The 20959-nt window shown below is 39.1% G+C and overlaps 1 protein-coding gene across 2 annotated transcripts in view; it reads left to right on the top strand.

Moving 5' to 3' along the window:
* The window catches only part of ACSS3 (acyl-CoA synthetase short chain family member 3), a 119250-nt gene that overhangs the window by 51688 nt on the left and 46603 nt on the right, over positions 1-20959 (top strand). For both annotated transcript variants that reach the window (XM_039520722.1, XM_039520720.1), the window contains exon 9: positions 7503-7606. In XM_039520722.1, the coding sequence (XP_039376656.1) occupies positions 7503-7606 (104 nt within the window). The remainder of the gene's footprint in view (positions 1-7502; positions 7607-20959) is intronic.

The following is a 20959-nucleotide window of genomic DNA, read 5'->3' as shown; positions in this document are numbered from 1 at the left end:
TAGATCTGTTTAATTGTAGGTCACGTAGCTCTGCTCCCATTAGAACCCTTTGCATCAATTTATGAGGGTTCTTGTGAAGTCTCATGCAGTGAGCTGAGGATGTAATGGCTGACATGTTCCCCGTGGCCCTTCCCGATACAACCCTGCTGTGCGTTTTAAGTGGTGTGGAGGATCATGCATGGGTCCTCTGCACCAAGGGAAAATTCATCCAGAGAGAAGAAAATTACTACCAACAAAAGTCGTAGAATTAGATTTAAAGAAAACCCAAAGTATGCAAATTTATAATTTAATAATTTGTCTTTTATATTTTACATCATACAAATTATACCTGTCCGTAGTCTCTAGGTACATTTAGAAAGAATTAATAAAAACTCCATAATACATCCACCAATTTATGTTAGTAAATGCAAACTAAATCCCCAGCCAACCCCTTCAGACAACAGTTTGGAGACAAAGGCGGAGATCTTGCTAGGGACACCACTCTCCCTTGTCAGGTAAAACTGGAGTACGAATTCTGGCATGGACGGCTCTCCACCCTAAATGGTGAAACTTAAAGAGCTGTCAGGTCAAACACCTGGGCTTTCAGGAAATGGTATAAATAGAGAGGAATGTTTTCTTTTGTACTCAGGAACAATGCCAAAAAAGTACAGGCTGTATCTGTCTTCCAAGATTGGATCCTAAATGCACTGATCCAAAGCTTTATGTAGCTTTAATTCTTCTTCAGTGCATTTTGGATTGAAGTCCTAAAAGCTTAATTACATTGATTTATAATGTCAGGAATCCAGGTTTTGGAAACAGCGGTTTAGGACATGTTCACTTAACACAGCGGTCACAAGATTTCTTGCATATCAAGTTCAAGGAGCAGGACTGCAATAATAAATGCATTGACATATTGTAACCATTAAGGTTTAGGTGCGATTAAAAATATAAAATTGTTAATATCAGGACTTTTTTCATATGTATACATATATAGTGTTCTGCATCACTTACACACTTTTGATTTACTCTTCAGTAGGAGAAAATAATTAATTCCATATTTATTTTGCTTTAGTCTATTTAGCTGTGACACTCGTAGTGCCTTTCCCAGACAGGAAGAAGAGCTCTCTGTAGCTGTAAAGCTTGTCTCTCTCACCAACAAAAGTTGGTCCAGTCAAAGATACCTCACTCACCTTGTCCCTCTAACTTTAGGCAAGTCTTTGTAAAGTTTTCTCTGTACATTTATGTCCCCATCTGTAAAATGGGGATACCTATGTGACACTTAAGAACTTGTCCTCACTGGATTGTTAGCTCAAGCTATAACTTGAATTTTGCCCCTAACCTCACTCTCGTGCACACACACACAAGTCTAGCTCAAGCTACATGGTGTTTTAAGTTCAAACTATCTGGCCCATTCAGGGAAGGATGCAAGAGGTTGGGTGGGGATGCTAGAGGCTCCAGTTATGCAGTAGTTAGAGTTATAACAATCATCAACTGTTAGCTGAATCACTCTGTGCTGCTAATCAAGTCTGTCTGTTTTAGTTTGAGTGTGGTCATTCTAATTCAGGGATTTTCAACCTTTTTTCAACCTTGTGGACCCCTAAACAATTTCGAATGGAGGTGCGGACCTCTTTGGAAATCTTAGACATGGTCTGCAGACCCCCAGGCATGCACAGATCACAGGTTGAAAACCACTGTTCTATGGTAATGACAACCTTTCACAGACCACTTAGACATAATCTGTGGACCCCCAGGGGTCCATGGACCATATGTTGAAAACCACTACTCTAATTCCAGGTGGGCTAGCTCAGGTGGACAAGCCCTTAGTTTTTTAATGTTTTCACGGTATAACTGTGAGATTTATTTTAATTCTTTATAAAACCCCCAAGATGCATAGATGAAGTTTGACAGAATAAACACAGGCTGATAAATTTAGGTGCCCATGTTTAGGTTTCAGAGGTGGTGTGACTCTGCACCTCTCCTTAGCCCTTGGGTTCCAAAATATAGTTAGGTGCCTAATTATAGGTTTCCAAGTTTGAAACATTTGGTCTGTTTCTACTTTAATCCATTCATGCTGTCTTGTATTGCCTGCCTCTTTTGAACAAACTTAGAAACTTCCTCATCTGTCCTCCTCTGTTTGCCTGCTTCAACTTGCCGCAGGTTGCTTTTTTCATGGCAGCAAAATGATATATATAAATTGGACTTAACTCTGATCCTTGTGGCAGTTGTAGTCATCTTTCTCCATCTTGAACTGCTATGTAAAGTACTCTCTCAAGTCATTGTTAATTCAGAGGATGGACACTGCTGACCCCTAATTGATAATCAGTGGTCTCTTTAGAACTGCACAAGCTGTTTTTGTTTGTTTTGTTTGTTTTCTCTCACCCTATTAACTTTTGGCTACTACTAGAATATTGCCTAGCATGTAGAGCTATGCTGTGAATGGAGCCAAAGATTCATGTCCATGGAGAGGAAATCACTGTTACAGCCAATAGTATTAATACAATTAAGATTAATTGTTTTAGTTAATACAGCTTTTGTTATTCTTTGGAATTGTGCCTCCTGAGATGTTTCCTTTTGCAAACAATTAGATTGCTCCACTGAACTGGAGTAAAAAAAAATTGAAGAATAACATCTCATTTGGTGAGCTCAGTTTAATTTGTGAAGGAATTAAGTTTTTATTATAAGTCTATTGGGGTGGAACATTGCTATAAGCTTCCTTACAGCAGGATCCTGCTAATGCTGAAAAGAAAGGAATACTACTATGAATCATCTCAACCTCCTTTCTCTCTTGGGTTGTTATCATTGACAATAATGGAATTGTTGTCTTACATGAGACATTTTGTCCAGTGTGTTACAGTGAAACTCACTGAACGATGACTAATAAAGAATTATAGTGCCAGACAAACTTAGTGCTCATTAATGTATATAATTGTCAATTTTTTGTAAGGGAAATGTCTATGAAAATAGTACACTGTTTGACACAAAACCATATTCTTCAAACATGAAGCATAATGTTCATGTGACTTCATTATTTGATTAAAATACTCTACGTCAGTGGATCATGCATGATGTACATCACACACACTCTCTTGCTTACTCCCTCAAAAAAAAAAACAACCAACCAAAACAAACAAAAACATTTTCAGGAGAAATGCAGAACCCTGAATTCACGTTCACCAAATTAGTAAAAGATAAACAACTTTCAGATATTTTGTATGTATTTGTAATGTTTATGGGCCTAGTCCTGCACACACGTATGTGTGTAATTTTATTCACACAACTATCCTATCAAGGTCAATGTGGCTACTCGTGTAAGTACAGTTACGCAGTCATTTATCTTTTATGTATCTCTCATTGATGTACTTAGATCTACTCACCGCAGTGTCTTCACTCCCGTACTCCACTGCGAGAGGAACAGGCAGAGTCGACAGGGGACGGGTGGTGGAGTACGGGAGTTGACGGGAGAGCGCTCGAGGGTCGATTTATCTCGTCTAGACTAAACGTGATAAATCGACCCTGCTGGATTGAGCGCTGCCCGCCGATCCGGTGGTCAGTGTAGACATACCCTAATTGTCTGTGGACAGATAAAAACAGGCACATGAAAAGCGGTGCGTAAATTATTCGGAAATGAGAAATGCATGTGATATATTATAACAATGGGACTATGCACGTGAGTAAAGTTACTGTCTAAGAGTTTGCATAAGACCTGTAGTCTGCAAGTATGTTCTAAGTTCTAGATCCTACATAATATTTTGTGTTGTAGGGACCTATTTAAAAAGCACCTTAGTTCACCTTCAAGTCCTTACCATACTGAAGGGGGAGTGAAATGAATTTGTAGTGCTTCATGAGGGATGACAACTTGTGACAAAGCATATGATAAAACATGATGTTAAAAGATTGTGTGGGTTTAATACATGGTTATATAGCACTATTTAATCTAATAATAATAATATAAATGCAAATAGCACCTATTGCTGCTGCCAAAAGGTGCATCTGTTTCTGCTGCATTTTGCTAGAGAACATCCTCCAGATGAATAGAATTCTAACACGTGCTATGATGTCAAGTACATACAGCATCAATTGAGTGTTTAATGTGCATGGAGCATATTGTTCAGCAAAGAGGTGGCTATAAGAAGTATGCTACCTTATAGTACTATTTGGAAATCTAAATGATTTGTAAACTCTTAGAGTATGGAACCTTCAACACGGTTTCAAATGCTATATATATATTGTCTCCATTGTTGTTTGCCTCTGAAATTTACAGGTTGCTTTTAGGCCAATCTCTCTCTCTGTCCCTCTCTTATGTCTCACAGAATTTACAAATTTTCAAAGTATTATTTTTATTTCATATATAACTTAGAAGATTTGCTTTAAGATTATTCATGCACATTGGTTGTACTTCTGAGAAGGGGGTTAGCTTCAGTAGTTGCTAGAAATCCCATTTTGAAATGACTGGTTCAGTTAAGGTTAGAAAACCAGCCTTAAATTGGAACACTGTTTACAACTTTAACTATAGAGAGACTACTGGTCTTTCCATAAAACATCTTAATTTCTGTTAATTGGTTTCTTATTGTCTCTGATACTTTTTCCGCTCCTTTTTGGTATTTTCCCATCATTTCTTGACTTCTTTTCCTGTTTACACAGGGTCAGAAGTGCCCACGTTTCTTTGCCATTCCTTGCAGTCCATGGTACAGGTTTGTAGGCTTGCAGGTCCAGGCTTTTTGTCTTCAAGCTTCTCTTGACAGTGTTTCCAACATATTCTCAGTCTTCCTTTCTTGCTGTTCACTTCCTCCCATGTTTTCTTTGCTTGTCGTCATTCTCTGTCACTGAGAGTCCCAAGTTAATCTTCCTCCTGCTTTCTTCTCTGTACACTCTGTCTACCCTCTGCATGCTAGCCATTCTCCTCAGTATATTATTGTCTACTACTTACCTCCTTTTCTTCCATCTCTATAAGACCCACCTTTTCCAAACCATACAGCAGGTGGGACAACTATGCAGCATACACTGTTCCTTTCAGTTAGTTACTTAGTTCCCATCCCACAGTAGTTCTGTCACCTTTGTCACTGCCGCCCATGCACATTAGTTTCTTGTTTTCACTTCTCCAGTTCTTTCTCTGAAGGCACTAAATGTACGTCCCAAGTACACATTCTTTCTTCTGATTCAGTTTTTCTCCTGAAACATCAGTCAACCTCTCTTCTTCCACCTTCCCTACGTGCGTAACTCCAGTGTTCTTTGTGTTTGCCTTCAAATACAGATGCCCACTCTGATACCATATTTACCAGTTCCTCTTTGCTATCAGCCAAAAAGGCCAGCATACATTAGTTTTCTCTGTGGCTCTACAGTCCTGCTTCTTCTACTAATGAACTCCATAACTGGAAGAGAAGTGGACTCAGCACACTGCTTTGTCTCCCACATCACCTCAGAACTCTCTGAAATTCCATGTATTGTTACCACCTTAGCTTGTGATCCTTGGTACAGTTCTTTTGTCATCTCCACTTCTTGAAGTCCCTTTCCTATCCATCTCAATATTCCAAACACCAGTTCCCAAGGAACCAAAACACATGCTTTTCTCAGGATTAGTCAGTACTGCATAGCAATTAAATCCTCCATTTATCATTCTTTCAAATTTCCGTCTCATTATAAATATTGTGTTTATAGTACTCCTTCCCTTCTGAAAAGCCATGTTGCTCCTCTTCTATAGTTTCCTATACCTTGCATCTCAGTCTTGCTTCCAAAATTCTCTCAAGGGCTTTGAGAACAGGATGATGCCCCAATAGGTGTTTGGATAATCTGCATCATCCTTATCCTTTCAAAAAGGCACAATCAATCCTATTCTTCAGTCATCTGGTATCCTACCTTGGTCTAATAAATCACATATCTGTGAAGCCATGTTATTTCAGTATATCCAGTGGCCTTGATCATATCAACAATATTTATGTTCACCAATTGCTTTACCAGTCTTCCTCTTATCCAGTGCTGCTTCTACCTCCTCTGTAGAGATCAGTATCTTTTGAGACTTCCTGATACTTGTTGGTGCTTGCATTTGCAGCTTTCACTTCTCATTTAACAGCCTATGAAAATATGTTTTCCATATCTCTACCATCTCCACAGAGTCACTCACCACACAATTCCCATTCTTCTCACGTAAAGAATTCTTCATACCTTGTGCTTCATTGTTTTTCTGTTTGTCCAGCCCTGAAACCAATTTCCTGCCACCATCTTCCTCCAGCTTTCAGTATCATTCCTCTTTGCCACCATTCTTACCTCAGCCAACTGCCTTTTTAGCCTTAATTTTTGCTTGCATTTTTGATGCTCATGATCCCGAGCTGCTTCCTCAAACTCTCTGAATTATTCAGTCTTTCTTTTTAACTTCTCTTTTATATCAGACTTCCACCACCAGCTTGTTCTTTCTGAAAGCACCCCATCCTACCACTCATTCTGGCACATTACCTCTACTGCTTTGATGAAACATTCTTTAAACTTCCTCCATTCTCCCTCACTGTTCTTGTCAAAGTATGAAAGCCTTCCTTTACTTTTTGGCAGAACTCTTTCTCTCTCCCCCCGCCCGCATTTACATAACCACAAATGCAATTTCTTCCTCAGCATCATCTTCTTTCCTGGTTTCTCAGGCTGCAATTTTTTTTAGCTAATACTTTGTTGTTCTGTCACATAATCGGTCAATATAACCGTTTTTGTCTTTCACCATTTTCATATGTTCTCCTCTTATCAAAATATAGTCCACCTGGGGCATGCTTTTTTCACTGTAGTTTGTCACCAGGTGGGATTCTCTTTTTTTCGAACCATGTATTTGCCACTGAGAACTCATTAAACAAACAGTGCTCAACCCATTTCTTTCCTTCTGCCTTTTTTTTTTTTACCAAAGCCAGATTTACCCACCATTCCGTCTACTGGGAACCCTTCACCAGCATGGCAGTTTTAATCACCACTAACAAGGAGTTACTCTCAACCATGACCACTAACTCTGCCAGATCATTTCTAAAGCTCTCTGTCTCTTCCATAGTTCTATCTTGTTTAGGAACATATGCTGACATAACACACACAAGCCTACTCTCTATCTTCAACATTCTGCCATCCATTGGTCTCCTTTATACCCTTATGAAAACCGCAGCAATCTCCAGGCTCACAATCAGAGCTCCTTTTTGGTATATTGTATTGTTTTGTAACTATTGACACCGTACACAATTTCTATATTGTGCCTGTTTTGTTTTTAATACATTTTTATATTTAAGTTTACTTTTCTTGAATTGTTGAGCTAGTCATGGTGCCCAAGGCCTTCACATTTTTAAAAAAGAGGTTATTTTAAAGTATTATATTAAGTAGTATACATTAATATCCATAGGAATGCATTTTCCATTCAGTAAGCTGGAACAGAAACACACTTTCCACCCTTCAACATCTTGGACATAGAACACATGTTTCTAAAGTTTATAGAGAAACATATTCCTTTTCTGTTTTACCTTTCCTTATCAAGCATTAACATTTAAAATTTTTACCATTTTATTTAGGTTCCGAACATTATTTGTAGCTGGTGAACGCTGTGATGTGGAGACATTAGAATGGTCCAAAAAAGTCTTCAAGGTCCCAGTGTTGGATCACTGGTGGCAAACTGGTGAGCACTTTGCAATATTGTTTGAAATTCTCCCTCTCCCTCCCCCTCACCAAGCTTTACAGACTTCATTCCTGTTTTCTGCAAAGCAGTCACTACAGGAGGATCCTTCCATCCATATGACTTTCTATTTATGTTTGCATGGGATCCTATTTCTTTAAGGATCCACTTATGCTTTTCTGGGTGGGGGTGGAAAGCAGTACATATTTATTTTAAACACACTGTTTGCTAATGTGGAAAACACAATATAGTGTTTTCTGATACCTGTGTTTAAAAGATTTAACATCATTATTATCATCACTATATTTTCTGTCTGTAACTATATTATACATGTACATGTGTTATCCCCTCACACAAAACTTGATCTATCAGAGAAGCTTTTAGATTTATTTTATACACTTTCAGTCTATTTTATGTATGAAAAAATATGGCACACTATAGGCTCCTCAGTTTTTGGTCATGCTCCATTTGGACCTGATCCAACACCCATTAAATTACTACCATTGACTTCAGTGGGACCTGCATTGAGCCCTTAGATCACAATGGGAGAATCAAAAGCCCCAGTGTACGTGTAACTGTGTGTCACAAATTCTGGTGACAGTTAGACAGCTTGGTTCTGGCAGTTAGACTGAACAGCTATTTACCATAACTCTGAATGACGTGTGTGTGTCTCTATATAATTTATATATAAAATTATCAGAATACATTAGAAAAGCCTTATGCTTGTTTTTTTTTTGATCTCTTTGTGCCAAGAATATTCCTTTCAGTTTCTGTGCATCACTGTTTGATTATAGAATTTCACAGATCTTTGTATGAGGCAGAAAGCTTACTGCCTGCTCCATGATGGGTGGCGTATAGAATGGGCATGAGGCAGAAAAATGTGGTTTAAGGATACAATTGCCTGGAATAGAGAAGTTTCTTTAGATCTGATCTGATCTGATTTACCATGTACAATAAAATCAGTCTAGTGGGCTTAAAGTGCAGCTTATTTATATAAACATTTCAGCACTTGTGTGAGATATTCAAAAGATAGTGGTGTTGCCTGTTACTTAATCCTTGTGCCTATTAGTTGATAAAAATAAAAGTGTTACAGCATGGAGAGAGAACATATTTTTTTCCTCCGGTGCAACTTTAGTAATACTGAAGGATAGATTCATAAATAAAACAATCCATTTTCATTTTTGATAGGTCTGAATAAAACTTGTGCCGTTTTATGCAGCTAGTGCACCGAGGCTTAAAGAAAAGGCTCCCTGATGTCTGAGAACAAACATATGTCATTCCTAGCAGGAGAATGTGTTTCATATTAGTTTTTTTTTTAATGTAGAGAAATCTTATGATGATCCTGTATCAGTCTGTTGTCACTTTGAAGAACATTTTATTAAGTGGATTTCTATTGTTGTGAAAGATTACTGATTCCTATACTAAATAAGTCTTCAGTGCATTAAATCATACCCTGTGGAGATCCATTCAATTACATTTGAAAATTTTGAGCTTTGGAGCAAGACAGTTCATGCCAGATAATGCTGGATGTCTGCTGTAATTTAAGCAGGTGTTAGACAGTTCGTTTGGTCCTATGAATCAAAGTACATTTTATAAAAGTATTACAGAGGTAAAGAATCTAATAGTTATGAATTACTGACAATCTGGCATAGAGAGAGAGAGGAAATCTCTCAGACAGGCAGGTCCCTAGCCATTTAGGGCTTTGTAGGTCGATACCAACGCCTTACTCTCTACCTGCAAACCAACATGCAGCCAATGCAGATAAGAGCAGAGTCACAGATTCCAAGGCCAGAAGGAACCATTGTGATCATCTAGTCTGACTTCCTGTTTGATACAGGCCAGGGAACTTCCCCAAAATAATTCTGAGTGCATATCTTTTAGAAAAATACATCCAATCTTGACTTTAAAATTCAGTGATGGAGAATCTACCATAACCCTTAGTAAATTCATCAAATGATTAATTACACTCACTATTAAAAAGGTAAGGTTTTTATTTCCAGTCTGAATTTGTCTAGCTTTAGCTTCCAACCATTGGATTGTAATTGTACCTTTCTAATGAAGATCCCATTATCAAATACTTTTCCCCCATGTAGGTACTTATAGACTGTAATCAAGTTACCTCTCAACCTTCTCTTTGTTAAACTAAATAGATTGAGCTCTTTGATTCTGTTACTATAAGTTGTGTGTTTCTAATCCTTTAATCTTTGTTGTGGCTCTTCTCTGAACCCTCTCCAATTTATCAACATCCTTCTTGAATTGTGGGCACTAAACTGGACACTGTATTTCAGCATCAGTCCCCCCAGTGCAAAATATAGAGGTAAAATAACTTCTCTACTCCTACTCAAGATTCCCCTGTTTATACATGCCAGGATCACGTTTTAGTTCTTTTGGCCACAACATCACTCTAGGAACTCATATTCAACTAATTATCCACCAAGATTCTCACATTTTTTTCAGAGTGTCTACTTCCCAGGGTAGAATCCCCAATCCGGTAAGTATGGTGTGCTCACAGCTGCCACATTCTGCACTAACTTCAGTTTCCTAGATGACTTAAGGTGAAGTTCCATGTACAGCACATTGCTGTAGTGTAATATGAAAGTGACAATGTGATACCATAATAGCAAGGCCACATCTGAAAGAAATAGTTATGCCTTCCAGACCAGATGCAGATGAAAAAATATCCTGATTACCGCTGCTGTGCGATCATCTAACAGCACTTGGGGTTACATCAGTACCCATAGACTGCAAACTTGAGTAATAAATGATAGAGAAACCCACCCTCATTTGTATGGCCAGATAGAATTCTTGCCATATGTTTGGGTTGTTTCCCCAGTCTTACCAATTTCACTTCCTTCTTGCCTAGGCTGAGCTTCAGCCAGTTATCCATGGGGCAGCATCTATCAAATGCTAGGTAAGGCATTTGAAAGCGTGGTTATCAGTGGCATATTAAAACACCATAGTACATATCTCCTTAATTGGTCTGTATGCACATTGGATGGAGTAGAAAGAAAGAAGATGAAGCCCTGAGGGACCACTCTTTGAGAGAAAAGCATTTGCCAGCGATGACCATCTGGAACTTCTTTAGGAGATAGGAATGAAGTCTGTAAACCCTAATGGAAGAAAATGAGGCAAGTCATCAGTGCTTCATGGCCAATGGTATTTATGAGAGCTGATAGATCTGACAGTATCAATATGTATCAGAGGGGTAGCTGTGTTAGTCTGTATCCACAAAAACAACGAGGAGTCCGATGGCACCTTAAAGACTAACAGATTTATTTGGGCATAAGCTTTTGTTAAGGTGCCATCGGACTCCTCAGTGTCAGTATGGACACTTGATCTTTATCAGCAGATCATCTAGCAAGGCACCCAGAATACTCCACAGTCTGTACCTAGATTGACAGAGGTCAGGAAGATTTTGTACGTCAGAATGCTCTCAGAATTGTTTTGCCACAGGAATCTTAACCAAAAATGGAAAAATGCGATCCTGGGAAAAATCTGGCTATTATCATCAGCACCAAGTGATGGCCTCACAACAACTTCCTTTACAGAAATCAGCAATCTCCACCAGCTGGGGATGCTGTTCTTCCCCGCTTGCCTTGCTCAGAAAAGAAGCACTTGTTTGCAAAGCACAGATTGTAGCACAAAATATTCCTAATGTCTCTAGTATCTCAGGGAGCATCATTGGCCTAAACTTAGCCAGAAAAGGCTTAATCGCTCTGCATCTGCTGAAGTGGATATTTCAGGCCAATCAATTTTCTCTTCAAAATAACATGCAATTTCCTCGCAATGGGAGGTACTCACTTCAGTTGGAATAACCAAAGCTGTCCATTACTTGAAACAACTCTGCTGATCAGGAGTAAGCCAATGCTAAAAAAATAAACTCCTGTTTGCCTCATGCACAACAACTGCAAAAAGGCTCTAAAATTGTTATACTGCTATTTGTCAGATCCAGCCCACTTCTTTCATTTGGTACTCTAGACATCTTTTCTTCTCACTTTATTTGTCAGAGACCACCTGTAAACCGTGATGACTTATTAGAATGGAGCCAGGGAAGATGATATCTAGGGGTTGGGTCATTTAATCAATAATAAATTTTTTGTTTTCTTTTAATTGTTTTTTATAGATAGTCTTATGACACAATATACACAAGTTTTATAAAAACAAGCATTAAATATATAATTTACATATCTTAGAAGATATGATTGTATGTGTTTGGAGTAGAGGAGGTTTGAGAGACCTGCCTGTGGATGGGAGTAGTGTATTTGAACATTGTGTTCATCTATGTATAGAGAAGGGATAATTTTGTTTTGGTTTTATGCATATATTAGTGCAGGTGCTTGGTTTTTGCATATTTATAGAAAAATAATACTTTGCATTTAAATAGCACTTTTCATCTTCAAAGTGGTTGTTCAAACATGAGCTAATTAATTCTCATAACACCCCTGTGAGGTAGGTAAGTGTTATCCCACCTTCACAGATGTGGAAATTGAGGAAGAGAGATGACTTGCCCCAAGCCACACAGCAAGTCCTTACAGATTCAGGTTTAGAGCTCAGAAGTTCCTGTGCTCAAAGAAAAAGTTTCCTGTCATGCTTACATATGTTTTGTTCTGTGTGTGTGTGTGTGTGAGTGAGTGATGGGTAATAGAAAAATACATTTGGGGCCCAGCATTACATGTATATTGGTTTTTCTAGTTAAGCATTCCAAATAAATATCATGTAAGTTACTTTGATAAAAATATCTTTTAAGTAGCCTAAATCTTCTAAAATTCAGGACTTATAATTGGTATGTCCAGTTTTCCAAGGAGGTACCCATTTTCCTTAGCATGGATACATGAGGCAATACTGAGAATGGATTACTCCCATTAGAGCTGGAACCTGGATTTTAGTAGAGGAATATAATTGTCGCTCCAAGACCTCTTCTTTGCTGTAATTGAAGAGGTGATGGTTGTGAAAGTTTGCATTAGAGAGCCTCTTCTGCATTGAGCTGTTAGTTATTCAGTGCCAGTAAAACAAAGGTATGAAGTGAAATTGTCCAATCATTGTTTCTGTCTTCAAAAAAAGGTTAACAAATAAGATTTCTTTCTATTCCTATTAAGTGTAAGAAGAAAGGCTCATTTGTCTTGTAGATACAAGACAAGGAGATATCTGACTGAGGAGATATACGAACCATTAGCAATTATCTTTGAAAAGTCACGGAAGAGGGGGGAGACATTCCAGAAGACTGAAAAGGGGCAAATAGAGTGCCCATCTATAAAAAGGGAAATAAGGACAATTACAGACCAGTCAGCTTAACTTCTGTATCTGGAAAGATAATGGAGCAAATAATTAAAAAATCAATTTGCAAACGTCTAGAAGATAATAAGGCGATAAATAACAGTCAGCATGGATTTGTCAAGAACAAATCGTGTCAAACCAACCTGGTAGCTTTCTTTGACAGGGTAACAAGCCTTGTGGATGGGGGGAAGCAGTAGATGTGATATATCTTGACTTTAGTAAAGCTTTTGATACTGTCTCACATGACCTCCTCATAAACAAACTAGGGAAATACAACCTAGATGGAGCTACTATAAGGTGGGTGCATAACTGGTTGGAAAATCATTCCCAGAGAGTAGTTATCAGTGGTTCATAGTCATGCTGGAAGGGCATAACGAGTGGGATCCTGCAAGGATCCGTTCTGTTCAATATCTTCATCAATGATTTAGATAATGGCATAGAGAGTACGCTTATAAAGTTTGCGGTTGACACCAAGCTGGGCGGGGTTGCATGTGCTTTGGAGGATAGTATTAAAATTCAAAATGAACTGGACAAACTGGAGAAATGGTCTGAAGTAAATAGGATGAAATTCAATAAGGACAAATGCAAAGTATTCTACTTAGGAAGGAACAATCAGTTGCACACATAGAAAATGGGAAATTACCAGCTAGGAAGGAGTACTGCGGAAAGGGATCTGGGAATCATAGTGGATCACAAGCTAAATATGAGTCAACAGTGTAACGCTGTTGCAAAAAAATTAAACATCATTCTGGGATATATTAGCAGGAGTATTGTAAGCAAGACACGAGAAGTAATTCTTCCACTCTATTCCGCGCTGATTAGGCCGCAACAGGAGTATTGTGTCCAGTTCTGGATGCCATATTTCAGGAAAGATGTGGACAAATTGGAGAAAGTCCAGAGAAGAGCAACAAAAATGATTAAAAGTCTAGAAAAATGACCTGTGAGGGAAGATTGGGAAAAATTGGGTTTGTTTTGTCTGGAGAAGAGAAGACTGAGAAGGGACATAACAGTTTTCAAGTACATAAATAGTTGTTTCAAGAAGTTGGGAGAAAAATTGTTGTTCTTAACCTGTGAGGATAGGATAAGAAGCAATGGGCTTAAATTGCAGCAAGGGCAGTTTAGATTGGACATTAGGAAAAACTTTCTAACTGTCAGAGTGCTTAAGCACTGGAATAAATTGCCTAGGGAGGTGGTGGAATCTCCATCATTGGGGATATTTAAGAGCAGGTTGGACAAACACCTGTCAGGGATGGTCTAGATAATACTTAGTCCTGCCTTGAGTGCTGGGGACTGGACTAGATGACCTCTCAAGGTCCCTTCCAGTCCTATGATTCTATGATATAGTCTCTTAAAGAAATCTCTCTAACTATAAATGTAATGTCTGCTCAGAGGGGTCTGCAACTTATTCACACATACACCTCTACCCCGATATAACGTGGTCCTCAGGAACCAAAAAATCTCACCGCCTTATAGGTGAGATTGCGTTATATCGGGTACGGTCCAGTACGGTGTACTGGCAAGAGCCACTACGCTGTGCTGGACTGGACCAGCTTCCCCGGCGGTGATTTAAAGGGCCCAGTGCTCCAGCAGCTGCAGGGAGCCCCGGGCCCTTTAAATCACCGCTGGAGCGCCGGCAGTGGTCCTCAGGCAGGGATTTAAAGGGCTGGGGCTCCCTGCAGGGGCCAGAGCCTCTGGCCCTTTAAATCACTGCCCGAGCCCGGCTGCCGTAGCCCCGGGGTTCCGGCAGTCAGGCTCGGGCGGTGATTTAAAGGGCCCGGGGAGCCACACGAATTTGGATATAACGCGGTAAAGCAGCTGGGTTCAGGTGGTGCTTTAAAGGGCCCGGGGCGCCCCACTGCTTTACCGCGTTGTATCCGAATTCGTGTTATATTAGTTCACGTTCCATCGGGGTAGAGGTGTACTTTGAAAGAGAATTGTACAAATCTGCTTTTGTGGAAATAAGCTGCCATAAATGGAGTATGTAAAGTATGTAAAAGCAGTTCGAGCATTAGGTATCAAGATAGATATTGTGGTGGCTGCTCAAAAGGTGGCTGTTGTTTGTATAACATAATCAGGGCCTTGAGTACTCTGTAACACAAGACCAAATTCTCTGTCAGCAACCCAATAAATTCCATGGCAAAATTTAATTTACTCTGTCACCATGAAATATCCTTCATTCCCGTCCCTGTCTTCTCTTAACAGAGAACTATTATTATAATTACTACTGTTATTTATTATTTGTATTGAGATAGTACCTAGGATCCCTAGTCGTAGACCAGGACCCCATTTTCCTAAGCACCGTATAACAAAGAGACTGCTAAGCAATTTTGGGACAATCTCAGAGCTGTGGTTCATAGTTGACTATACTCATTGATACAAATACTGTTACTGACTGTTTTTGACCATGATAATTTGAGAGAATGGGTTTTTATTATGTTCTCCATTATGGCTGTCAATTAATTGCAGTTAACTCATGCGATTAACTCAACAATTAATCATGATTAAAAAAATTAATCACAATTAATCACAGTTTGCACTGTTAAACAATAAACCAATTAAAATTTATTAAATATTTTTGGATTTTTTCTACATTTTCTAATATATTGATTTTGATTACAACGCAGAAGACAAGGTGTACAATGCTCACTTTATATTATTATTTTTTATTACAAATATTTGCACTGTAAAACTGGTAAAAGAAATCATATCTTTCAATTCACCTTATATAAGTACTGTAGTGTAATCTCTTTATCGTGAAAGTGCAACTTAGAAATGTAGATTTTGTTGTTGTTGTTACATAACTGCACTCATAAACAAAACAATGTAAAACTTTAGAGCCTACAAGTCCACTCAGTCCTACATATTGTTCAGCCAATCACAAAGACAAACAAGTTTGTTTATATTTACGGGAGATAATGCTGCCCACTTCTTATTTACAATGTCACCAGAAAGTGAGAACAGGTGTTCATATAGCACTTTTGTAGCTGACATTGCAAGGAATTTACGTGCCAGATATGCTAAACATTCGTATGCCCCTTCATGCTTCGGCCACCATTCCAGAGGACATGCTTCCATGATGATGATGCTTGTTTAAAAAAAAGTCTTAATTAAATTTATGGCTGAACTCCTTGGGAGAGAATTGTATGTCCCCTGCTCTGTTTTACCCGCATTCTTCCATATATTTCATGTTATAGCAGTCTCGGATGATGACCCAGCATATGTTGTTCCTTTTAAGAACACTTTCACTGCAGATTTGACAAAACACAAAGAAGGTACCAATGTGAGATTTCTAAAGATAGCTACAGCACTGGACCCAAGGTTTAAGAATCAGAAGTGCTTTCCAAAATCTGAGAGGGACGAGGTGTGGAGCATGCTTTCAGAAGTCTTAAAAGAGTTACACTCTGATGCGGTGGCATCTGACTCAGTTGATGAAAATGAACATGTGTCACTCCGCACTGTTTTAGATCGTTATCAAGCAGAATCTGTCATCAGCATGGACGCATGTCCCCTGGAATGGTGGTTGAAACATGAAGGGACATATGAATCTTTAGTGCATCTGGCATGTAAATATCTTGAGACGGCTACAACAGTGCCATGCAAAAGCCTGTTCTCACTTTCAGATGACATTGTAAACAAGAAGTGGGCAGCATTATCTCCTGCAAATGTAAACAAACTTGTTTGAGTGATTGGCTGAACAATAAATAGGACTGAGTGGACTTGTAGGCTCTAATGTTTTAGATTGTTTTGTTTTTGAATGCAGTTAGTTTTTTGTATTGTGATAGGGCAGCTGCCCCACACTAGTAGGAATGGGGTTAAAAGCAGCCATAGGGAGGCTGTGCCAGAGGCAGCCTATTGGAAAGGGTCTGAGAGGAGCAGCCAGTCATGGCCTGGCAGGCTCATATAAGAAGGGCTGCAGGGCAGAGCAGAGGGAGTCACTCCCTGGAGCTTGAAGAGGGAGGTAGACTGGCTGCCTTGCAGGCTGAGTTCAGCAAGCACCCTGGACATAGCAATACTATAGGCTGGTGCTGCAGGCTGAGGCCCTGAGGCTAGGGCAAAGAAGGTGCTGCGACTGCGGGGAAGTGGCCCAGGGAGATCCGCAGAGGAGTCGGAGGGGATGCAGTAAGTGGCTGCTATCTACAGGGTCCCTGGACCAGGACCCAGAGTAGTGGGCGGGCCCGGGTCCCTCTCCCCTGCTCCCCGCCACTGGCGAAGAGGCTAAAGCGTAGACTGCACTTGCCACTGAAGGAAGTGGCTGGACAATGGACTGCAGTCCACCCAGAAGGGGGGTACATGGAGTATGACCCAGCCAGAGGGCAGTGTCATGAAGAGGACGCCGCGGTCCTGGGAGTGAAATGGGTCCAGAAACAGAGGTGAGTCATGCCTTGTCACATGTACATAATCCTACATTTGTGAGTTCAGCTTTCATGATAAAGAGATTGCACTACAGTACTTGTATTAGTTGAATTGAAAAATAGTATTTCTTTTTATTTTTACAGTGCAAATATTTGTAATAAAAATAAATATAAAGTGAATGCTGTACATTTTGTATTCTGTGTTGTAATTGAAATCAATTTATTTGAAAATGTAGAAAACATCCAAAAATATTTAAATAAATGGTATTATATTGTTTAACAGTGCGATTAATCACAATTAATTTTTTTAACCACTTGACAGCCCTATTTTCCATACATACTCCATAGGCTTCAACTCCCGTAATGCTCATGTGACCTGTCTCAGATCCTTCTTTTTCCCACATTTTTCCGGGGTGATGGCGTTAGATTCCAGTTCTCTCTTTCCAACCCCTGCTACCTAGTTCTGTGGAATAGTGCCGGGAGTATGCATTGTAATCCAATTAATTCCTCAATAGGGGGAACCTTGCAGAGCAAGAGGCAGCTGCTAGCAGGTCCCATCAGGACAGGTAGACAAAAGAATGTTGGGTTTCTGATTCCAGTAAAATGGTGAATTTCATGGAATCTTCGGAAAATGCCAAATTATGCCATTGTGAAATTATGAAGCCTACAGGGTCCTGACTGAGATGAGTGAAGCAAGAGCTGTCTCAGAGCTATTGTTTCAGTTTACAGTCTGTTCATACTTTTGAGGCCTTCTCTGCAGCAAAAAAGGCTAGAAACGTTTTTCTTTTTAAATTGGAAGCCGAGATTCTGCATCAAAACTCTGACAGAAGGGGGTGAATTCTGCAGAAAATACCATAGCGGTGAAACGCTTGGGACACTGAACTTCGTGTTTTGCAAAATCTGGACTTCTCTCAGACTTTCATATTGGGGATAGGATAGGTAAGTGGCTATCTTACTTAATTAGTTATTTTTGAAGGGGTTAGTAGTCTGAGCTCATCCACTTAGAAGTACACAACATTATCTGTGGCCTCTTTCTTTAAGCAGTTTTTCACGGGACCATAGTCATTGCCATGACCATATCTAACTAATATTCTGGTTGGCTGGGTATCCCATCCTCTACTGTGGCCTGTCAAGATGTTTCACATAAAGGAACATTGTAACTTTTTTTAAATTTTTGTTCGTTTTCCTATCTACTTATGCGAACATTGTGTCATGAGTGGGGAGCTCTTCCTGAATCCATCTGATGATCAGTTTTTCCCTTGAGGTCTAAGGATTGATAGCCTTAGTAATTTTGATTGTATGGTAATTAGTGTAACTGCCAGGTGACAGACTATTGATTTATATAATGGTAATAGTATATCTATCACCTTATTAATGCATTCTTAGCATATCCTTCACATTTTGACTAGTGATGTGTCTTACTTGAACTGGCCACTAGGACTGATCTTTCTGCTACCTGTAGTAATTTGGAGTCACCATTGTCTACATTCCTCCTCTAATCTTGTATCCTCATGGGATTTCTGAGGCTCTTTTCTGGTTGCAGAAGATTCTAATCCAGACACTTAGCTGGCATCTGCTTCATTAATGTACTCAGATTTGAGGATTATTTTCCTGCAGAAAAGTTTTAATTCATTTCCACATTATCCACTGGGCACTCAAGAATATTTGCTTTAATTATGTTTATTCTTTAAAATGGTCATCTTAGTTGGAATAAAATTGTTACAGCTACCTAAGTTTGCCAGGGGTAGCTGTTCAATGCTACTCACTCTGATCCATCTCATCATCCTGCTGGATGTGGCTTCTATATTCTCCTCCAAAGATGTTTTATCCCACATGAATTACTTCAAATATGCATTTGACAGATGATCAATCCTCCTCTGCATCATGGGAAGTGCTCTAGGCAGCAAAGATGGTGCAGGTTCAGTGACTGAGGGAAGGAAAGCTGTGTCATGAAAAAGCTTTTAATCCCTTTGGTTTTATTTTAGAAATGATAAAGGTTTGCCTATGGGTTCAGGGAGCCAGTACTGGGGTCTGCTCCAGTAAATTAAAGCACAAACAGCTTGTGCTCTCTAAATTGCACAGGTTTACTGGTTTCCTCACAGTGGTCACCTCTGCTTCTCTATAATTTTGTATTCTAATTTATTGTATCCAATCTGTCACCTACTCTGACATTCTATATAAGTTTAGCATATTTTAAGATTTTTTGTTTCCATCTAATTTTAGTTTCTCTGTGCTGTTTAATCTAAGTCATTTCCAACTGTTATTCCACATGCAGTTAAGGGATCTGCAGTAATAAGAATAAAGCATTATAAATGCCCACCCCTTTTAAAATTTCCTTTATGCAGTTTTGATGGTTGGAAACAAAGGAATTGTAAAATGATCTTCAGTCATGGAGCTCATCTCTGAGCTATTTTTGGGATGCACTAGATAGGAGAATGTAGGGGTGGGAGGGGGGCGTTTGTGTAAGAAACAGTGAGTTAAGTCTAATGCAGTCTCAGCTGTGTGAGTGAAAGCGGCTGTGACAGCAGCGCCCCCAGTTTGTATATTTGTGTGAAAATGTTACAGGTTGCTGATGTCATTCTTGTTGCTTGGCAACTGTTTTTTCCCTCTAGTTCGTAGAACAGAGTCCTCATTAGTGTCAAGTAGACAATTTTACTGATGATTTGAGAACAGGAAGCCCAGAGTTAAGCTCCATGAATCTAGTTTATGGGAAGAATAATCCTTTGCAAGATTTAAGGCAGCCTTGATGAAGATTTTCCTGAAGAGAGAGAGAGGGAGAGAAACAATTTATAAAATGTTAATCCCTGCTGCAGAGAAATTTACCTAAATTATACACTAATAATCTAATCATTCTCTTCAATCATTACAGTATAACTCTGCATAAAATATATAACGCTTTCTCAAAATGATTAAACAGTAAATGGTTAGCATTGAGATGTGTAATTACTTTTTATAACATCCATTTGTGTCTACTATTTCATCATGTATCAGTTATAGTATTACAACAGGAAAAGAATAAAAAAACGGGTTTCAATTAAAGTATGAAAATATATTTTATAATCATATGCATTGCATTATTTTATGCATCTTTAAATCTTTAGTCCTATTATCTGAAATCTTCAAAGTAAGACCAAAAGCATTGCCTATCCTTATGTCTGAATATCTCAACAACCACTCTGCTCTTGCAAATTCCACTTGCAAATTCCATCTATAAACTTCAGCTGCACTGTGACTGACTTGGAGCACTATAAGATCACTGGACTTTTATTTCAATCCTTGTCATAGGCAACCAGATTCCAGTTAAGCTAATGAGTGTTTCCCAATAAGATCAATTAATTGCAGCCACACTTCTGAGGTTTGCAAGTTTTTGGTGTTCTTTGAAACCTCAGAGGCGGGCAGGGGTGTAGGGGTGTGTGTGTGTGTGTGTGTGTGTGTACATTGTGCACAATACAGTATATAAATATACAGTACAAGTTGTGTTATCTGGCACTTTATCAATCAGAAAGCTCTATTAACTGGCATTTCTGATATCTCCTTACAAATCTTCAATCTAGTAACCAGGACTAGTATAATGCTCAGGAGTTTATGCAATTGCACATTCTGCACTCTACTTTTAGGCAAAGGAGGCAAAAGACAAGTAAACAAGCTGGTATCTGGGATTTATTCAAAAAAGCAGCTTCTGGGGTATGTCATTGGACTGAATCTGTAATGACCCTATCTTCTACACCTT

The sequence above is a fragment of the Mauremys reevesii genome, linkage group 1 (assembly GCF_016161935.1).
Source record: "Mauremys reevesii isolate NIE-2019 linkage group 1, ASM1616193v1, whole genome shotgun sequence".
Lineage (NCBI taxonomy): Eukaryota > Metazoa > Chordata > Testudines > Geoemydidae > Mauremys > Mauremys reevesii.
This window is presented reverse-complemented; position numbering and strand designations above follow the sequence as displayed.